Source organism: Alosa pseudoharengus, unplaced genomic scaffold (assembly GCF_046254945.1).
Source record: "Alosa pseudoharengus isolate Yale_2024_CS ecotype anadromous, Long Island Sound unplaced genomic scaffold, YU_APseudo_1.1 YU_APseudo_1.1_scf_11, whole genome shotgun sequence".
Lineage (NCBI taxonomy): Eukaryota > Metazoa > Chordata > Actinopteri > Clupeiformes > Clupeidae > Alosa > Alosa pseudoharengus.
Window position 1 is genome coordinate 25,619,581 of NW_027468576.1, and position 17,503 is coordinate 25,637,083.

Genomic DNA, 17,503 nt, shown 5'->3' on the forward strand with positions numbered 1-17,503 from the left:
GCGGCTGTATGGTGACAGAAGAGAGCGTGTGTGAGTGATGCCTTTGGAAGATGACAACTTGTATCACTTAATCACCCATGACCTTTCAATCTCTTTTGACTGCGTTGGATTTTGTCGGTGAAGCCTGACAAAATCCAACGGAAATGATGGTGAACAAGAAACACATCAAAAATCTGTTTTTCACTGTTACTTTATGAAATCTGGGTACAGAGCAAGAGACTCCAGACATTTGTGGTTTGGATGTCGGAATTTCAGAACTCGTTTTTTCTTTTCTCAATTCTATAAAAGACAAATACTTTCTTCTTGGGGAGTGTGTGTGTGTGTGTGTTGTGTGTTGTGTGTGTGTGTGTGTGGGGGGGCGGGGTGGCTATTAAACTTGTTTTACTAGTCTTGTTTTTGACATTTATAGGACAGTATTATTCAGGTTACAACAGCAGTAGGTATGCCTGAAGCAGAGCCCTTGCACCAGAGCCCCGAACCTGCCCTGAATTGTTTCAGCTATCGTCTATCATGGGTGCGACCTGCACGTGATGGCTAGGCTCCTATTGATGCTGGCCGTGGTAGCGGGAGACAGGACTAGCCCTGGTACAGAAAGCTGTAGCTATCTTTGTGTGTAGAATGGCACAAGCTATTTTAGAGAAGAGAGTGTGAGGGGAGATATGTCAGCTGTTCAGCATTAGGCTTTACCAAAGCTGGAGGAAGAAAAAAAACGCAAGGCACAAGGCGCATCCACCGAGGGAAACAGGGGGTAGCACACTGACCTGGCCACACAATTCCCTCACCACACTTTTGTTGTTAATCTTGGGGGGATTTACGTGTGAGAAGAAAAAAAGGATAAATGTTTATGGCACCTGAGATTTACCCATTTTCAGTGAAATGTAACAATTTTTTTCTTTCTTTCAACCCTGAAAAAGAGAGGAGAGCTGCCTCCCATGTTCCAACTGCCCAACACAGAAGGTGAGTTGATCAGAAAATGACCTAATTTCAGCCTCAGGTGGAACATGGATTTATTTCAATATTATGAAACTTGACATTTATGTTGCTCATGGATTTGCAGACTTTTAGTCAAAGGCTATATGTTTAAACTTAAAATGTGTATTGTGAACTCCAACCTTATTGACTCCAACAGAGGCTATTGTGACACGGGCATAGAAACATATTTTGTTGTCTACATAGAGAATGTGCATGGTCCTAAAAAGTTTTAATCCAATCTAATAATGTTCCTTGGATGTGGTAGCTGTCCCTGTTGCAGTGACTGATATCCCTGACCAGTGCTGGACATAGGGAGAGGTAGTGTCAGGTGTCTGATTGTCAGGGTGCTAATAGGGAAAATCAGGTTCCTGGAGAGGTTCACACTTGTCCCATATACAGAGTGCTGTGTGTATGCTCTACTGAGAGCACACACATTTTGTGAGGGAATTCTGAACTGAACTGAAGTTTGTGGCCTTGAGATCTCTCTGGTCCTGGTGTCAATGGCAGGTCGTTAATCAGAGATTGTTGTTGTCGTTAATGATGTGTTGTTTGACATGTATTCATATCACATTTCACTGTCACCATAACTATATGAGTTCATGGAACCAGTTACATAGCCATGAGTAAAATGTATTTTAGTCTCAGTTTCTCCAGTCTCAAGTCCTTGTCCTTGAATCAAGCCAGAGGTTATCCTGCTGAAAGACATACTTTACTATGTACATAGACACATGGGGAAATACTTAGCTCTGGCTATTGCTGGCTATTGATGTCTAGGCCAGTGCTCATGTTCACATGATGTCTTGTATGTGGCTGTATAATAGACCCTAAAATACTGTCCATAAAATGTGTTAATATTTGCTAGTAATTTACTGGATAACATTTATTTCTGTTGCTTTAGTGTTTGTTTAATTATGCTAATGCTAACCCATGTGAATCAGAGATTGATCTGAAGAGAACCCCTTCATGGTAAAAGGCGGCCCATCCACCTTGAAGGAGAGATGAATGATAAGACAAACCCAAAGCTCAACATGGCATGTAAGTATACTTTCTCGTAATTCTTCTTCAAGAAAAGAAAAGTGATAAAAAGTTGTTTTCCCTTAATAGCTTGTGATATGTCTAACTACACCATGACACGTGATGTAATCTGCGAGGTGTTGATTCAATTCAGATCAGGAATGTAGCAGCCGAGCAGCTGTTTCTACAGTCATGGGCCTGTATACTGCCAGGAAGGGTCAGCCTTATGTTCCCACAGCCCAATGGTCCCACAGCCCTATGTTCCCACATTTCTAGGTTAGGGTTAGGGTTATGTTAGGGTTAGGGTTAGGGATAGGGTTAGGTTAGGATTAGGGTTAGGATTAGGGTCTGGGTTAGGGTCTGGGGACATAGGCACGCTCCCCTGCAGGAACCGCTGGGAGTTTGTGGAACTACATTCTCTCAGTTCTACAGCCCACTACATGGGCTGAGAGATTTTGAATCCCAATTTGTATTTAACTGCCTTTATACAGTGTACTTAAAGGAACTTTTTGGGAAATAAGCTTATTTGCCATCTACCTGAGTTAGATTAGAGGATACATACCTTTCTCTTCTCTGAGCATACATAAAATAACCCAGTCTGACACGTTTAGCCTAGCATTTTAGCTATAGGCTTTAAGTTAAGTTAGTAATAAATGCATTAACCCCAAATCCTAGCCATAGATAGCAATCACAAGTAACACCATGTTGTAATACAGTTACACTGATTATCAATTAGTCGAGCATTCTGTATTTAGCACCTGACTGCACTTCAGTTCAATTTTTGTGTTTGTGTTTAAAGTGAGAGTAACCATAAATGAATACCGGTATTGTAATAAATAAATCATGAATCACTGATGTGTTGGTATCAGTGAAGAAGATTCAGGTGGTGAGGGGTCTGGAGGATCTAGAACTGCTGGAAACAGAGTCCTGCTCATTCGAGGTGACTCTCAGCCATGGGTACGTGGACGGCTCCTGGACCAAGGATGGCACCCGGCTCAAGTCCAAGCCCAACTGCCGCATCAGTACCCAGGGCAAGAGACACATCCTAACCCTCACCCGGGTCTCCCTGGGAGACACAGGCGTGTTCTCTTTCCAAGCAGAGGGTATTCAAACATCTGCTAGACTCGTGGTCAGAGGTATCAACAGTTACTGCAAATGTATAACATCTACAAACTAAGCTTATAATCTTGGCTAAGTCAATTGTGGTGAAAAAAAACAACAACACATGTGTTCTTATTTTGTTACCAGGACATGTCTGTGAATATTTTAATCTTGACCCTCTCAGCTGTAACTGTTCCATTGCCTCCCAGCCAGGGATATCAGAATACTGAGGGATCTATTGGATGCAGATGTGACTGAGAGAGAGAGTGTATCTTTTGTGTGTGAGGTCAACCTGGAGGATGTAGCTGGACAGTGGTACATCAACAACAGCAGACTGAAAGCCAGAGACAATGTCAAAGTTAAACACGAGGGTAAGTCAATTTCAGTTCTTGTTGGCCCCGCTGAGATGATCAGCAATGGCATTAGGAAGCAATTTCCAATTGGCAAGGTTTATGCTTTTTCACGGCAGAAGGTTTTCCTTATAGATAATCAGACATTCTGTCAGTCTCAGTGATCATACTTCTGCCTTGTATGCATGCAATGAATATTATGCAATTCAGCCTCAACAATCACTGCATTCACAATTAAAGACACAGTCAAGGTTATGCCATTGTTTTTATACAGGGAAAAAGCATACGCTCATCATTAAGTCTGTTAAACCGGAAGATGCTGGTGAAATCAAGTTCACTGCAGAGAGTGCATCTTCAACTGCCACACTAAGTGTTGAAGGTAAAGAGCTTGATTTATTTGTGTGTCTTCCCTCTTTTACCTCAATATGCAGCATTTTCTTTTTTTGTAAAACAAGGAAATGTTGTTGCAGGATGTTATGCTATGGTCTGGTTTAAACTTAGGTTTAGTAGAACAGAACCCATGTTCCCAGCAGTTAAATTCACTTAAATAAGTAATTTTTTTGTCGAGGTAAACCAGTGGCTCTCTTGTCCCAGAACTCCCAGTTCAGATCATCAAGCCGCTGAAGGTGAAGATCGCCATGTACAAGCACCGAGGCCTCCTGGAGTGCCAGGTGTCTCGTGCCAGTGCCCAGGTCAAATGGTACAAGAATAACCGCGAGATCGCTGCAGGCCAGAAGTTCCAGATCCACAGTGATGACGTGTACCGGCAGCTGATCATAGAGGATGTGGCCTCCTCTGACGAGGACACCTACACCTGCGATGCTGGTGATGATAAGACGTCATGTCAGCTACTGGTGGAGGGTGAGATGCTCAGATTCTGATCAAAGCTCTCTTTTTAAGTTTAACTGGTCTAATGTGTCAGAGTAGCTGGAATAGCTGTTCTGTTTTCTGTTTTTTTTTCTAATCATAGCATTATTACCCTGTGTCATCGAATGAATGAATGAATGAATGAATGAAACTCAAAGTGGATAAGACATAGCAACAATTAACACTTTTAATGAATGAAAAAATGAACAATGAAGAAATAATGAAAGAAACTCTCATTATGAGTGAAAGAATGAATGTGTGACAGGAGGAGCAAATGAAATAGACCACTTTGTTTTTGCCAGTAAACTGAGACATGGCTGCTGATACAGTTGGAATGGTGTCCGTTCTTGCAGAGCAGGCCATCAGCATAGTGCGAGGGCTCACCTCGGTTGTGGTGATAGAACCAAAAGAGGCCAAGTTCCGTGTGGAGACCAGCATAAAGTCAGTGCGGCCCCCGAAGTGGACCCTGAACGGGCAGGTTCTGGTGGACAGCCAGGAGGTGCGGATCGAGAAGGAGGGCACCATGCATTGGCTCATCTTCACGTCCACCAACAGCACCATGTCCGGCCCTGTGCAGTTCACCTTTGGCAAGAGCAAATCCACTGCACAGCTTACAGTCAAAGGTAAGGTGTCATCCCCTTTAGTTTACCATCAAAGACAGGAAGTCTTCAACAACTTCAGGATTAAGAAGACTGTCAGAGTGTCAAGACTGTCCCAAGAGTGGAACTCTGTTTTAATCAAGTCTATTTTGAAGGGTTTGGTTCTGGACCCTTTTGGTCAGAACCGTTGTCAGAAACTTTGGAGAGGGGTTCTGCACATAACCTATGAAGGACCTATTTTGTGTGTGTGTGCACACGTATCTGTCTGAAGTTGCATTGTTTCTGTTCTGATCAACCAGAGCGCCCATTGGCTGTTGTCCAGCCACTTGAAGATACAACCACCAAAGAACACGGCTCAATCACTCTGAGCTGCGGCTTTAACCCCTCTCCCCGCCTGGTACGCTGGTTCAAGGGGAAGGACCTGCTGTCGGACTCGGGGAAATACAGCATAAAAAGAGAAAAGAACCGGGCTGAGCTGACCATTCAGAACCTAAGAGGAGCGGACTCAGGAGAGTACCGCTGCCTGGCAGGAGGGTCAGAGAGCAAGGGCATCCTCACTGTGGAAGGTGAGTATAAAAAAGGCATCTCATGGATAATAAGCATAATGGAAGACATGCATTAGAAGCAATTATTTGGAAATATGTATTCATAAACATAGCTATACAATTTTGATTGGTAGCTTTTTCCCTCCTTACTTGCTGTGAAGTTGGAAGCCAAGGTGGGTAATGCTTTTTTGCAAGGAATTAGTAAGATTAGTATGAACCACCTCATAAAATGAATGCCCTTCACTTTGTTGGCTGGTTAGGTTATTTTACATTTGTAAATGTTTTCACTTTTTGCCATTCAATCCCACTTTAGATGTTCCTATTCACTTTTTTTCCCAATGCACTTCAATGCAGTGCAAAACAATCAAACATGACTCCAGTGTTCCTCTGTAATATCTAAAATGGCATATTTACCATTAACCTTATTTGGCCACATTGTATCCTTTGGTAGTACGCAGACTTAAGATCATAAAACACCTGGAGCATGTGGAGGTAGAGGAGGATGCCAACGCAACGTTTACATGCGAGCTGAACTACGAGGTACCCAGTGTGCAGTGGATTCTCAACGAACGGATCCTCCACACAAACAACATCCACAAGATAAACAGCACCGGGAAGATCCACAGCCTCACCCTCAGGCGGCTGTCCCCGCAGCAGAGCAGGGTGACCTTTAAAGCCCCCGGGGTCAGTGAAGCAGCCATACTGAAGGTCAAAGGTGAGACCAAAACACCAACAGTCAGGTTCAGTAAGGGCTTCTTAGATGAATTGATGCTGTATTTAGTGATATAGGTTGATAATTTGGATGATCATGACTTTATTAACGAATATCAGTTATTATTTTATTTAAACAGATAAAATGATAAACTCTAGGGCATACAATTGTTTTGTAATAATTCTTTTTTTTTTTAAACAGTGAGGAGTATTTTGGCTTTGTTTTAGCATGTCTTGCTGTATGTACAGTAAAGCCCAATTATTGAAATTACAGTAGATTTGCATTTTTCTGAAGTGTAGCCCATGCAGGGAGATGTTTTAATTCTGTGCGCTGGCTGCCTGGTTGGTCTCTAAGAGAGGCCAGCTGTCTTTCTCAGGTCCCTGGAGGACATGTCTGGGGAGGAGCGGAGCGACATCTGTCTGACGTGCGAGGCCTCCAAACCCAACGTGGTGCCCACCTGGAGGAAAGATGAGATTGTCCTAGAGGCCAGTGAGAAGTATGAGATACTTCAGTCTGGAGGATCCCTGGCCCTTATCATTCACAATCTGTGCAAGGATGACGCAGGGGAGTACGTCTGTGACCTGGGCACCAGCCAGACTAAAGCCACTGTCACTGTTCATGGTATGCACAATTCCATAGGTTTTAAAAATATATATTTAGATTTTTTTTACTACAGTTCTAGTACACTACATTATACTATACTATTTATATAAGTTCCCATTCATTAACTATTACATATAAAAGCTATGTGAATCTTTTGGGTTAAAAAAAATAAACTTCTTGTTAAGATCTTCACATTACCATTGCCAAACGGCTGAAGACAACATCAGTCCTCGTAGGGGACAACTGCAGCTTTGAATGTGTGTTGTCGCACGAGCTGCTGGAGGAAGCCTTCTGGTTTCTGAATGGTCAGCTCGTGGTCAGCAATGGCAGGATGCTACTCTCCAGCAACGGCCGGAGGCACAAAATGAACATCGATGAAGTCGCTGTCTCAGACGCTGGTGATATCATCTTCACCATCAAAGACCTCAGCTGCCAGACTGTGTTGTTTGTCCAAGGTGATCCATCCACTCTTTCCTCATTATGACCTGCCATTGCTCCCATGTTGAAATTCCATTCATTGTAAATGTAGCTGTGTGGCCTCTGTTGTTTTTTCTACAGAGAAGCCCGTAAGGGTGTTCCGGGACATGCTCAACTTGCGGGTCACCCCAGGGGAGGACGCCGAGCTGAGTTGCGAGATCACTAGACCCGAGACGTCCATCAAGTGGTTGAAAAATGGCCACGTCATCCGAGAGAGTCCCAAGTACGAGATCTCCCAGAAGGATCACCTGGTGAAGCTGATCATACGCAACGCCACTCTGATGGACTCTGGAGAGTACTGCTGTGAAGCTGAAGGGATCGCTACCAGGGCCAAGCTAGTGGTCAAAGGCAAGGAATTCCCTCATGTACAGTGTGATGTTTATTTACTGAAGTGGCCCGACTGAACGAAGAAATAAATGTTCACAATTTTAAATGGCCATTGAGGAATGACTCACTTTTATTTTGTAGTGTGTGTTTGTGTGTGTGCGTGTGTGAGTGTCTGTATGTCTGTCCTTTTCTCTCTCTTTCTGTGTGTCAGTGTGTGTGTGTGTGTGTGGGTGTGTGTGTGTGTATGTGTGTGTGTATCAGTGTGGGTGCTGGTGTTTTGCCATATTACAATGCGGTCTTGCTTAAACTGATGGAAAATCAACCATCCTCTCTCTCCCTCCCTCTTTTCCTCTTCATGATTACTCTTGGCTGAACACTTGTAGACCTTCAGCACACGTTTGCCAAGGAGCTGCGGGACACGCGCGCTGAGGAGAAGAGCATGGTGATCCTGGAATGTGAGACCAAGCAGCCGGCCACCAAGGTGACCTGGCTCAAGGGCATGATGGTTATCAGCACGGGCTCCAAGTACCTGACCAAGCAGAAGGGGGTCTATCTCTCCCTGACCATCTTCAACCTGGAGTGGAGCGATGAAGATGTGTACACGTGTGACGTCGGCACCATGCAGTCCAAGGCCCAGCTGACCGTGCACGGTATGACAGGGATAGGGGCAAATTGGGCCGTGGGAGAATTTAGCTTTTGAACATTTAAATCACATGCAAGCATGTGCTAGATGTTAGCCAAGTGTCTCAGCCATGTGTTTCCTGGGTCACACTTGGTTGGTCTTCTGTAGACTGTCTACAGATGGTCATATTATAAACAAAATCTGCTTTTTGGTTAAGGGTGGGTTTAATTAAGGTCATATTCAGTTAACAATTAGAAAGACAGAACTTACATTTCAGCAAACAATCTGTAAAGTCTTTGTAGGCAGAAAGTAAAGTGATACTATTTTCTGTATCTGACCTATGTTATGCTTAACATAAGGCTCATCTGCTTGACCTTGTTGTGACCCCCTCACTTAGGTCGGAAGGTCCTGATTTTGGATGAACTGGAGGACATTGAGTGTTTGGAGGGGGATACGGCCATGCTCAGGTGTCGCATCTGCCCGAGCGACTTCATCGAGGTGAAATGGTACCTCGACGAGACGCAGCTGTACACGAACGACCTTAATGAGATCCAGGTGAATCCGGGAGGGTATCACTCTCTTGCCATCAAGCGGCTTGCCAGGAAAGACTCAGGCACCATCTCCTTCGTGGCGGGAGACAAGCGATCATATGCCTCGCTGCTCGTCCGAGGTAATGACCATAACATGTGGTGGAGAATGAAGATGGGTCTTTGTAAAGACCCCTCTGGCATCAGCCAAGATAAACGCTTACACAGAATATCCAAAGGAGTGTAATCATATTGACTTATAACCTGTCTGTTTTTTTTCTGTGTTTGGCATCTGATCACCAGAGAGGAGGCCCACGATCCTACGGCCTTTGGAGGACACAGAGGCGATTGAGGGAGGAACTCTGGTTCTGTCGTGTAGGACGTCAAAACCGTGCCACATCCTGTGGTATAAAGACGGATTCCTGGTGTGGAACTCCTCCAGGTTCTGGACCAGCCGGTCAGGGAACGAGGCCAGGCTCACTATCCGGGAGGTGATTGATACTGACGCTGGGGTTTATGAGTGTGATGCTGGAGCAGTAAGCACTAAGGCCACAGTCACAGTGAAAGGTAATGTTACCGTTGCATAATTCACTATTTTACTGTTCAAAAATTCACCATTACATTGATTTACGATGGACAATTAGGGATACTAAAGTCAAAAATAGCACAAATATGTGCTATACCCGATACTATAAATCTTTAATAGCTACCAATTTGCCAAAATGATCTTCTATGTGAAATGTTTCTTTTGGTTTTAGCTGTGCCTGCTGAGTTTACCCGTAACCTCGAGGATGTGGACGGCAAAGAGGGGCAGAGTGTCACACTGTCCTGTGAGTTCTCCCTGCCTGGTGTGGTCTACATCTGGAGAAGAGGAGCGGAGACGCTGAGAGCAGGAGATAAATATCAGATGAAGCAGAAGAAGTTCGCCATCCTGCTCACAATCAATGATCTTAAGGTTCATGACAGTGGAGATTACAGTTGTGTGTGCCGGGACCAAAAGACGACCGCTAGCCTGATAGTAAATGGTAAACTATGCATAAAACACACACACACACACACACACACACACACAGCCAGAGACAGATACACTGGAAACAAGTCACCTTTGTCCAAATCCCATCACTGAATCTGTCTGCCATTCCCAGCCATTCCAATATCTTTCCGACGAGAGCTGCGTAACCAGGAGGTGGAGGAGGGCCGGAGCGTGACCCTGCGCTGTGAGCTCTCCAAGCCTGGGGCACCGTTTGAGTGGAAGAAGGGGGCAGAAAGGCTGACCAGTGAGGGACCGTACCAGATCAAGCAGAGGGATCTGATGGTGGAGCTGATCATTAAGAAAGCCCTGGTGCAGCACAGTGGCATGTACAGTTGTGTGTGTGGAGACCATATAACCACAGCCACACTCAAAGTTAATGGTGAGAAGATAGCTTTTTTTTTACAAACAGGAGCAACCTTAAAGGTTGGTTGTCATAGATAAGATCCTATTCACCAACTATGTCTCTGTCTATGCTATGCTGGTTTGTCTATGTTATTTTAAACGTTTTGTCTTGTTTAGCATAATGCATAGTTTGGTGTATCTCTATGTCTATCTTTGCACTATTTCAGGTTTTGTTCAGGTTCAGGTTAATGTTTTTCACAATTTTGTATGAGATGTTACTTTGACTTATGTTGTTATGGTGTTTTATAAATGGTTTGCAAAGCATAGCTTTGTATTTAATGAAAAGTGTACAGAAGGCACACACCAAGTTTTGGGTGCTGGACAACAGCAAAAGTCACAGCAATAACAATAAAGTCTGCACACCAGGCGTAGCTCCCAAGCAAATATTTAATGACTTGACGTTTTGGGGCAAGCCATCTGAGGAAGGGTTTTATTGTTATTGCAGCTACGTCTGGTGTTCAGACTTTATTGTTATTGCTGCAAATTGTAATTAATACCTGTTTGCTCTGGTATTAATAACACTATTATCCCTCTTACTAATCTGTGAGGTAGATTTGTGACTTTGGTAATGTGATTCATTTCCCTGTCTGTGATGTGCCTTGGTGCCTCCAGCCCAGCCGGTGACCTTCAGGCAGAAGCTGCGGAGCGTGGTGGTGGAGGAGGGCAGTACAGTGAGTCTGCGCTGTGAGCTATCCAAGGCCGGCGCCTCAGTGGAGTGGCGGAGAGGAGAGGCACTCCTCTGGAGCGGGGACAAATACCACATGAAGCAGAGGGACATTGTGGTGGAGATGAAGATCCTCGATGCCACACTGGCCGACAGTGGACTTTACAGCTGCATCTGTGGCTATCAGAAGACCACTGCCACTGTGACAGTGAATAGTAAGTGTGACGAGATAGAGTTGCTCATATATGCACATATTTTTTTCTATTATTCTATTCTATTCTATTCTATTCTCTTCTATTCTATTCTATTATTTGATTGGGCAATCCAATGTATATTTATTGGTGTTTGAATTTACATTATGGTTATTAAATTTACATTACGCCCATTTACATTGAACTTATTTCTCTCTAGTCATTCAGGTCACCTTTAAGGAAAAGCTAAAGGATCAGATGATTGAGGAAGGCAACAATCTGACCCTGCGCTGTGAGCTCTCTAAGGCAGGAGTCCCAGTAGAGTGGAGGAAGGGTGGAGAGCTCATCGAACCCGGAGAGAGGTTTCAGATGAGGCTCAGACAAGCCACGGCCGAGCTCTTCATCTTCGAGGCCGTCCCCGAGGACAGTGGTGTCTACAGCTGTGTGTATGCTGAACAGAAGACAAAGGCCACCATCAAAGTCACTGGTACGGGGCAATGTGCAACCTTAAGCCTTTGCAACAACATTCAGTGTATCTTTGGTCAATAAGCCAGGTGGAATGCTGCCATTATATGTAATTGAATGTATATATACGTGTCATCATTGCTTCTGTAGGTGTACCTGCCACGTTCATCCAGTCCCTGAAGCACCAGGAGGTGTTGGAAGGAGGCGAAGTGGTGTTCCGCTGTGAAATCTCCAAAGCTGGAGTCCCAGTCGAGTGGTACCGAGGGGACATGGGGATCCAGGCTGGGCCAAAGTACCAGATGAAGCATGACGGAAGGTTTGCTGAGCTCCAGATTAGAGACCTGCAGCCTGAGGACGCTGGGCCGTTTAGCTGTGTGACAGGGGGACAGAAAACCACAGCTGAAGTCAAAGTGAACGGTGGGTCTATTTTTGTTACAGAGACACAGAGGGTCATATTTCTAGCCCTATAAATGCAAACCGATATCACATTAATTTTACAAGATGTACGATTGTTGTCAGCATTCAGTCTGGCCTGTTACACAAATGAGTTTTGCACCAATGAAATCACAATAAGTCTTTCTTTATATACTCAATTTTATTAATAACGTTGTTGGCAGGATTCAGCTTGGCTTTTTAAACAAATGGTATTGGCAACACATTAAGTCACAGTTCCGAATGTTTTTCATTTTCTATGCTTCGTATTTCTGAATGGCATTCTGAGTGCATTTTTGTATCACAACATGACACTGAACAGCATGTTTCTATTGAAACCAAAACAGCACAACTGTGAACGTCAGCTTCTTTAAGAGATGCCGTAAAATATACTCAGAGAATGGTCATTCAAGGGGCTCTGCCATTCTAATTCTGATTTTATAACCTCAGCGCATCCGGTAACGTTCAACCGAGAGCCTCAGGACCAGACAGCAAAGGAAGGGGACAGTGCCGTGTTCAGCTGTGAGATCTCCAAACCTGGAGCTCCGGTGGAGTGGAGGAGAGGCAGACTGATTCTGAAGTCGGGGGAGAAATATGAGATCAGACAGGATGGAAAGTACAATAAGCTAGTGGTGCGGAAGGTGGAGGAGAGCGACGCCGGCAGATACACCTGCAAGACTAAAGATGCCCAGGTCGGGGCAGAGCTCAATGTGAAAGGTAAGACAAGTCTGTACAATGCTCCGGAAAGCCCAAAAAGGCTATTTTTGGGGGCCAAGCAGCGAAGCTGTGAAGGCACCCATTGAGTTACTAGCTTTTCCTATTATTACACTTCCGCCATTGGAGTCTATGGCAGCCCAACGCCTGGCTAAAAAGTGCAGATTTTTTGGCAGAAAGTTTCGGGACACTCCACTGACCATTCACACTCATTTACGGACCTCTAAACCCAGCCATCTAGCGCCACCAACAGGTCAAAATCTGGCCGAAAATTAAACCGCTGGGTCTAAAGTTATGAAATTTGGCACACTGATTCAGCACTGTCCAATGATCACTCTCACCAAATTCCAGAACTCTATGCTGAACACTCTAGCACCACCAATGGGTCGAATCTGGACTCACATTCACGCATGTAACAATTGAACGGTGCATTCGATTTTCAAAAATCAAGCACAGTTGAAATCCCTGGACTGACCTGAGTTGAATGACCCCTATTACTAGCCTGGGTGTTCCCATGCTGCCTTACGCACGATTTGATTCACGCTGCTAAGGCAGCCTGGAGACCATGGAGCAAATTTTCGCCTGAGATAGGAGACCAATCACAGAACAAGGGGGAAAGCAAGACGATGATGAGCTATGCACAGACGCAATTGATAGACATCCGTGGCACCCAATAAACGGATCTGGGCATTTTTTTTAAATACGAGACAATGAACGTTTGGTTCCCAGACCACGTCTCATTGAGAAGTGGTGGCGTTAGCCAGGCTACCCTATTACATCACTTTCCGCCATATTGGACCTCCGCCATATTGGATTTAGTCCAAACTCTACGAAAAGTTTCAGCGTTCACAAATTTCATCCGATTTTCACAGAACTTGGCGGAGATGATCTTCTGCCCGAGCCGCACAAACGATACTTGTCAGATTTTTCGATTTCATTTTTGTTTGCCCGTGACAGCCAATCAAATATGGTGATGAACCCGCCAAACAGGAAGTGGACTAACATCTCCGTGACACTTTGAGTTAACATAACAAAACTCGATACCATTAGTCAGGACACAGTCCCAATCACTCACAGCAATTTTCATGCATATATATTGAACACTCTAGCACCACCACCAGTTCAATGCTGGACATGCGTTCATGAGCGTGATCCTTGACTCTTTTGTCTGATTTTCACAATTGAGATAGTGTCTGAATCCTTGGACCATACAGAGTTCATCGACCCCTATCCTATCACTTTCCTCCATATTGGACCTCCGCTATATTGGATTTAGTCCAAACTCTACGAAAAGTTTCAGCGGTTACAAATTTCATCCGATTTTCACAGAACTTGCCGGAGATGATCTTCAGACCGAGCCGCACAAACGATACTTGTCAGATTTTTTAATTTCAAGTTTATTTGCCCGTGACAGCCAATCACACATGGCGACGATGCCGCCTAACAGGAAGGTGGCTAACATCTCGGCTATGCTTTAATGTATGAAGTCCAAACTTGGTACAGGGACTTGGTATCTGATTGTGAGGACGCACTACGAAATTGGCATCATGTGGCCTCTATAGGGGGCGCTGTAATACAGGAAGCGAGCTTGTATCTCAGCAACGCTTCGGTGTAAAAAGTCCAAACTTGGTATAAGGACCTGTTAACTGATTATGATGACGCACTAGGAAATTGGCATCATTTGGCCTCTATAGGGGGCGCTGTAATACAAGAAGTGGGCTCATATCTCAGCAACGCTTTGTTGTTACATTATATTACATTACATTACATTTGGCTGACGCATTTTTAGCCAAAGCGACTAACAACATGGTAAACAGTTTAAGTTTTAGAGCAATTCTCAACATTTTTAGGACAATTTAAAAAAAACATTAGAGTACAGTAAGAATAAGTGCATCAGTGAGTGCTGTTTTTTAACAGTTACGTGTCAGTTTAAGACGGCTGGTGAGTGCTAGGATCAGCAAGACTTGTTGTAAGTGTTGCTATGAGAGGAGATGTTCTCTAAAGAGCTGGGTCTTCAGGAGTTTTTTGAAAATGGAGAGGGATGTCCCTGCCCTTGTAGGAACTGGCAGTGTGTTCCACCAGCGAGGAACAGCAGATGAGAAAAGTTTGAATTGGCCTGAGCGTACCGGTGGTAGAGCTAGACGTCGTTTGTCTGAGGAGCGCAGCGGTCTGGAGGTAGCGTATGTCTGTAAGAGGGCATTCAAGTAGGTGGGAGCAGAACCGGAGACTACTTTGTAGGCAAGCATTAGAGCCTTGAATTTGATGAGAAACAAACATGGAGTCAAATTTGATGTTGATGTCGTGGTGTATGGTAGGTTTAGCTGGGAGGACCAGTAGTTCAGTCTTTGAGAGGTTCAGCTGGAGGTGGTGTGCCTTCATCCATGTAGCTATGTCTGAGAGGCAATCCGAGATCCGTGCTGAAACCAAGGGGTCATCAGGTGGAAAGGACAGATAGAGCTGTGTGTCGTCTGCATAGCAGTGGTATGAGAAGCCATGCGAACGGATAATCTGTCCCAAGGAGGTGGTGTAGATAGCAAAGAGAAGGGGGCCCAGCACTGAGCCCTGGAGGACCCCTGTGGTGAGATGGTGAGGTGCAGATAGCTGACCAAGCCATGATACGTTAAACGAGCGTCCTGTGAGGTAGGATTCAAACCAGGAGAGAGCAGAACCGGAGATTCCCATGTTAGCGAGTATAGAGAGAAGGATGCGGTGATTAACCGTGTCAAAGGCAGCCGATAAGTCAAGCAGAATGAGTACTGATGACCGAGCGGTCGCCCTGGCTTCTTTTAAAGCTTCTGTTACAGACAGCAGAGCCGTTTCGGTAGAGTGGCCGCTTTTGAACCCAGACTGATTTGGATCCAGAAGGTTGTTCTGTGAAAGGAAGTCAGAGACCTGTTTGGAGACTGCTCGTTCAATGCCTTTGGATAGGAAAGGCAGGAGAGAGACAGGGCGGTAGTTCTCGACTTCAGCAGGGTTGAGAGAAGCTTTCTTAAGTAATGGTGTTACCCGGGCCATTTTGAACGCTGTTGGAAATGTGCCGGAGGTTAGCGAGGCATTGATCACATGTGTGATAGCTGGTGTGATGGTCTTCATTGTTGTATGAAGTCTAAACTTGATACATCGACATATTAGCTGATTGTGAGGACATGCAAGGAAATTGGTCTCATTTGACCTCTAGGGGTGCTGTAATAAAGAAAGTGAGCTCACATCTCAGCAACACTTTGGTGTATGAAGTCCAAACTTGGTAGAGGGACATGGTAGCTGATTGTGAGAACGCACAAGGACATTGGTGTAATTTGGCCTCTAGGGGCGCTGTAACAAAGTAAATGAGCTTATTTCTCAGCCATTCTTTATCCAATTGCAATCAAACTTGCTGTGAGTGCTTGCTCATGGCATGGCAATGCCATTCCTGCTATAGCGCACTGCTTGGCCCCCACATTGCTGCTTGCAGCTATATTTTAAAAATATTTTACTACACATTACAGGCTAATATTATTTCCCTTGATCTTTTACAATGATATTTAATCTTTTTGACGGTATATTCTTATACATTTCTATAAGTTTGACCTTTAGGTCAAAGGTCCTGTTTATCACTGTTGGATGTAGAAGACACAAACTGAGACCCACAGTATTCAAAATTCTTTTTATTTTTTCTGTGTCTTTCTCCAGCTCTTCCTCCTACGTTCATAAAAGAGCTGAAGAACCTTGAGGCTGAAGAAGGCAACAGCGTGATGTTACGTTGTGAGCTCTCCAAACCCAACGCGTCGGTGGAGTGGCGTAAGGGAGCGGAGCTGCTGCGGACTGGCGAGAAGTATCAGACGAGGCAGAGAGAGGGCGTGGTGGAGCTGTTGATCAGGAAAGCCCTTCCAGAAGACAGTGGCGTCTACACCTGCGTATGCAAAGAGCAGAAAACAGCAGCCATCGTGTCCATAACTGGTAACAGAAATAGGATTTCAAGAGAAAGACAGACATTGTGTGTGTGTGTGATGTTACCTTAAAGGTGTAATCAAACAACAGACATTATAGTTTAACCAAGGACCAAACGAAACACACCAGAGAGGTAGCTTAACCCTCCCTTCAGTATTCCCATAGAAACTCCAAACAAGGTTTCATTACAGGCTGCCCCCACTTTGTTTGTTTCCAGTTTTCGGAGCCTGGGTTGCCTACAGAGGCCGGGTTTTTTACAGTGTACTTATGGAATGGGCAGCTAATGGTCATGAGAAGATGATTGTTGAATGTGACAAAAAATGTTGTGGGCGCATACAATCGCTGACTGCATCTTTAAGGGTATTTCCTTAGCTTAACTAGGAGGAGCAAGATGAGACATACCCAAACCCACTTGTATTGGTTGTATCTTGAACATGCTATCCTGCTACTACAGTATACTGCTAGTCTCTGCTACATTCTAAGTCATGACCTATCTACGAGTTGATGCTACATTACTTCATGCATCTTGTTCCCACACTGATGAAACATTCACTGTCACCCCCTCTTTCAGCAACCCCTGTGACATTTAAGCAAAATCTGAAGAATCAAGAGGCCGTGGAAGGGTACACCATCACCTTGAGATGTGAGATGTCCAAAACTGGAGTTATGGTCAAGTGGAGGAAGGAGAATGAACTGCTGACTGCAGGAGTGAAGTATGAGATGAAGAGAGAAGGGAAGATTGTGGAGTTGCTCATCAACGATGTGTCTTTGGAGGACACTGGCATATACAGCTGCTCTGTAGGGGACCTGAAGACTACGGCAGAAGTGAAAGTGAGAGGTATCGTTCATTTTCTCTTTCAAGGTGTAAACAACTTATTGGATTAATGTGTGGAAAAAGCAATTACTGCAGATATCATCAAAATCAAAGAATTAGTTCAGATAGATTCGGTGATGACTCC

At 44.6% G+C, this 17,503-nt stretch overlaps 1 protein-coding gene across 1 annotated transcript in view; it reads left to right on the plus strand.

Annotated features, from left to right (window-relative positions):
- Positions 1-1,924: 1,924 nt before the first annotated feature.
- The window catches only part of obscna (obscurin, cytoskeletal calmodulin and titin-interacting RhoGEF a), a 49,303-nt gene continuing 33,724 nt past the window's right edge, over positions 1,925-17,503 (plus strand). The window contains exons 1-22 of the mRNA XM_076278581.1: positions 1,925-2,007; positions 2,856-3,122; positions 3,297-3,458; positions 3,712-3,816; positions 4,032-4,298; positions 4,658-4,927; positions 5,203-5,469; positions 5,900-6,163; positions 6,515-6,781; positions 6,949-7,218; positions 7,322-7,588; positions 7,951-8,217; positions 8,587-8,859; positions 9,020-9,283; positions 9,475-9,741; positions 9,862-10,128; positions 10,764-11,030; positions 11,227-11,493; positions 11,622-11,888; positions 12,354-12,620; positions 16,287-16,553; positions 17,116-17,382. Coding sequence (XP_076134696.1) covers positions 1,971-2,007; positions 2,856-3,122; positions 3,297-3,458; positions 3,712-3,816; positions 4,032-4,298; positions 4,658-4,927; positions 5,203-5,469; positions 5,900-6,163; positions 6,515-6,781; positions 6,949-7,218; positions 7,322-7,588; positions 7,951-8,217; positions 8,587-8,859; positions 9,020-9,283; positions 9,475-9,741; positions 9,862-10,128; positions 10,764-11,030; positions 11,227-11,493; positions 11,622-11,888; positions 12,354-12,620; positions 16,287-16,553; positions 17,116-17,382 — 5,383 coding nt within the window. The 5' untranslated portion in view covers positions 1,925-1,970. The remainder of the gene's footprint in view (positions 2,008-2,855; positions 3,123-3,296; positions 3,459-3,711; positions 3,817-4,031; positions 4,299-4,657; positions 4,928-5,202; positions 5,470-5,899; positions 6,164-6,514; positions 6,782-6,948; positions 7,219-7,321; positions 7,589-7,950; positions 8,218-8,586; positions 8,860-9,019; positions 9,284-9,474; positions 9,742-9,861; positions 10,129-10,763; positions 11,031-11,226; positions 11,494-11,621; positions 11,889-12,353; positions 12,621-16,286; positions 16,554-17,115; positions 17,383-17,503) is intronic.